The sequence below is a fragment of the Panthera uncia genome, chromosome A2 (genome assembly GCF_023721935.1).
Source record: "Panthera uncia isolate 11264 chromosome A2, Puncia_PCG_1.0, whole genome shotgun sequence".
NCBI classification, from domain to species: domain Eukaryota; kingdom Metazoa; phylum Chordata; class Mammalia; order Carnivora; family Felidae; genus Panthera; species Panthera uncia.
Genome location: NC_064816.1, coordinates 116,655,684 through 116,659,230, shown reverse-complemented (window position 1 = coordinate 116,659,230; position 3,547 = coordinate 116,655,684). Strand labels below are relative to the sequence as shown.

The 3,547-nt window shown below is 36.2% G+C and overlaps 1 protein-coding gene across 1 annotated transcript in view; it reads left to right on the top strand.

Moving 5' to 3' along the window:
• Positions 1-3,479, top strand: part of FKBP14 (FKBP prolyl isomerase 14) — a 10,399-nt gene extending 6,920 nt beyond the window's left edge. The window contains exons 3-4 of the mRNA XM_049641647.1: positions 434-561; positions 3,226-3,479. Coding sequence (XP_049497604.1) covers positions 434-561; positions 3,226-3,384 — 287 coding nt within the window. The 3' untranslated portion in view covers positions 3,385-3,479. The remainder of the gene's footprint in view (positions 1-433; positions 562-3,225) is intronic.
• Positions 3,480-3,547: the final 68 nt, after the last annotated feature.

Sequence of the window (3,547 nt, the reverse complement as noted above, 5' to 3'; positions counted from 1 at the left end):
CCCCCCCCCCCCCCCCCCCCCCCCCCCGCCAAAGTTAGTTAAATCACTTGTACTATAATTAACTCTGAATTATCTACAGCCCTTTAAGTCATTCTTGACATGTAATATATAATATCTTAATCATATTTGAAATTTAATACCAGGCCATTAGGCACATCTGTATGTATGTGTGTGTTTGTGTGCACGAAACAGTTTGTAATTGCAAAGCCAAACAGAGACTGCTTTTGATCTACCAGTTTGGATTATTCCTTTGCTATTCTATTTGTTTGAGTAACATATAGTTACAAGTAATTCACATCATATGTGATAGCCTTAGGAAGACTGTTCATTTAATTCAATCAAAAGAATATTTTGTTCAATGTCATAAGTTTCCTGTCATCAAAACTTTGGGATTGTTTAAGTAAAAGTTAACCTCCGTCTCTCTTCATGTCAGGTAAAATTCCCCCAGAGAGTACACTGATATTCAACATTGATCTCTTGGAGATTCGAAATGGACCAAGATCCCATGAGTCATTCCAAGAAATGGATCTTAATGATGACTGGAAACTCTCTAAAGATGAGGTGATCTTTCCTTCTTCTTACTCCTTTGTTTGCTTGTTTCTTCTCACTTATTAAAAAATATACTTCTAAAGAAAATTTATCTTTGTTTGGATAAAATATTGTTTATAAGTTTTCTTATAATACTGATGCTTTGAATATTGGCTTTTTTAAAAATAGGAAATCATTGTTTTGGAGAGAAATATATTGAGACTCAACACCATTCATTCTTTTGCTTCCCTCTCCCCCCACCCCTACCCCACCATGTTTAAGGTTTACTGTATCCTTCCCTCTTTCTGAGTTTTTGAAAGGTCCATTTTGCTAAGACAATTCCCATTTTGAAGTTGCTATATAAGAAATGTGGATGTCTGGAGAAATATCTCCTGTTGACAGTTTCTGTTTAAAACTGTCAACTGGCTGTTAAATGCCCTTTGTTGTAATTTCCTGGCATTTAGCAGCAAACGGCCCACCTGCTGGGTTATTTTGTTCTGGGTAGCACCTGGAGAAAGGAGACTCTGGTCTGGATTTTCTAGAGCAGAAGACCTTTCCCAGCCCCCTCTTAGTTCTGGTGTTTGCGTAAAGATAAAGGAAGAAGTCTTCTCCCTGTAATTCATTTAGGCTTTCGCAGCCATTTTTACACATACCTGTCTTAGTCTGGCTGTTGTGAGGAAAGGATTGGAGGTAGAGAGCTACTCAGTTTTTTTGTCTGCCCATATTCTCCATTGTGGCCTGGCTGGTCAGAAATCAAGTCCCTTTTTATGTTTCGATCAATTTCATTCTAAGGGCCAGGAAATGATTAAGTCTTAAATAAGCGAAGTTATTATGAATTCATAGGGTCATGATCTACAGCTACTAAATTTATAACACCTTGTACTATTACCAGTCATAGGACTTTTTTCTATCCAAGGTAAATTTCAGTAACCTTTCATTTAAAAAACCTTAAATATACAGCACATTAAAAAAAAAATCAATCCAGGGACGCCTGGGTGGCTCAGTCGGTTAAGCGTCTGACTTCAGCTCAGGTCACGATCTCACGGTCCGTGAGTTCGAGCCCCGCGTCGGGCTCTGGGCTGATGGCTCGGAGCCTGGAGCCTGTTTCCGATTCTGTGTCTCCCTCTCTCTCTGCCCCTCCCCCGTTCATGCTGTGTCTCTCGCTGTCTGAAAAATAAATAAACGTTAAAAAAAAAATTAAAAATAAATAAACGTTAAAAAAAATCAATCCAATTAAAAAAGGTGTTTATTAAAAAGTTTTTCTCCCACCCACATCCTCTTCTATGTGATCTGTCCCTTTCCGCATCCAGTTTTATTAGCTTCTAATGTATCTTTATGCAGGGTTTCTTTATGCAAATACAAGCAAACATGAATACATATTCCTGTTTCCTCTTTTCTTACATAAAAAATAGCATGATATACATAATATTTGACATCTTGCTTTATTCTCACAGTATATCCTTGGGATATATTCTACATTAATCCATGTGGCCTTATCATCCTTTTTTTTTTTTTTTTTTTTAAACAACTTCATTAAATCTCCTTAATCTTAAAAATAAATATGTCATATGTTTGTATATTGGCGATAGGGGCAGGAAGGAGGACTTGAAATTACTGATCTAACAGAAGGAGTAATAGAGCTCTGATTAAAAATGAAAATACAGGTTAAACTGCATTATGGTCAATCTAGTGGGTAATTGGGAACAGGATTTTGTTTGTCTTTAAATATCTGAATGAGAGTGAAAATTTTTAGTGTAAGCACTCATCAGGCTGGATTTTGCTTTAATTTCTGAGATTGGGAGGTCATGAGGCATGGTCATAGCCAGATCCACAGCATGGACTATTACTAGACACTTACTTAAATTAAAAAATGCCATTAGGAGAGGGGAGGCAAGTGGGAGCAATGGGTGAAATAGGTGAAGGGGATTAAGAGCACACTTATGATGAGCACTGAGTAATGTATAGACTTGTTGAATCACTCACTATATTGTACATCTGAAATTAGTATAACACTGTAAATTATACTGGAATTTAAAAAATTGAAAAATTTTTAAATAAATTTTTTAAATGCCATTCTTTAATCTGATTTTAAGAGAGAAGTACCTGGAATTCTGACCCTAGTTAGAGATCTGGATAATTCAATGGAATGAAAGACTACAGTTTTTCAAATGCTTGGCTTTATTTAGACTCAGATTAAGAGCAGGTAGTATCCTTTCACTGGGTGCTTTTCTTTTTCTTTTTCTTTTTTTTTAAGTTTATTTATTTATTTTGAAAGAGAGAGTGTGAGTGGGGGAGGGGCAGAGAGAGAGGGAGAGAAAGAATCCCAAGCGGTCTCCGGTCTCCGAGCTGTCAGTATAGAGCCCCACTCTGGGCTCAATGCCATGACCTGAGCCAAAATAAGACTGGGCCGTGTAACCAAGTGAGCCACCCAGGTGCCCTACTGGATAATATAAACCTTATCTTTGCCTCTGAGCAATATTCTGTGTCTATATTGGAGCAGTATAGCAACAGTTTTTAAGGAGAAAAAAAACTTTCCTTTACTGTCATTGGAAATATATCCGATGATACATTGTAAGGCAGTTGGTTAGTCATTGTTGTATATAATCCAGTAAACTACCAGTCCACTCTGTGATATTAACAGGCTTGGTGTGGGTGTCTTATGAATTAGAATTATTAATGAGACCCATTATTTTGTAGGTTAAAGTGTATTTAAAGAAGGAGTTTGAAAAGCATGGTGCAGTGGTGAATGAAAGTCATCATGATGTTTTGGTGGAGGATATTTTTGATAAAGAAGATGAAGACAAAGATGGATTTATATCTGCCAGAGAATTTACATATAAGCATGATGAGTTATAAAGATACATCTGCCCATTTTATATGGCATCCATCCTTAAAGACAGGGCAACCATTTTAAAAGAAGGTCTTATTTTTAAATAATGTGCTGTTCCTGTTCTGGTTTTATATATATATATATATATATATATATATATATATATATATATATACACACACACATACA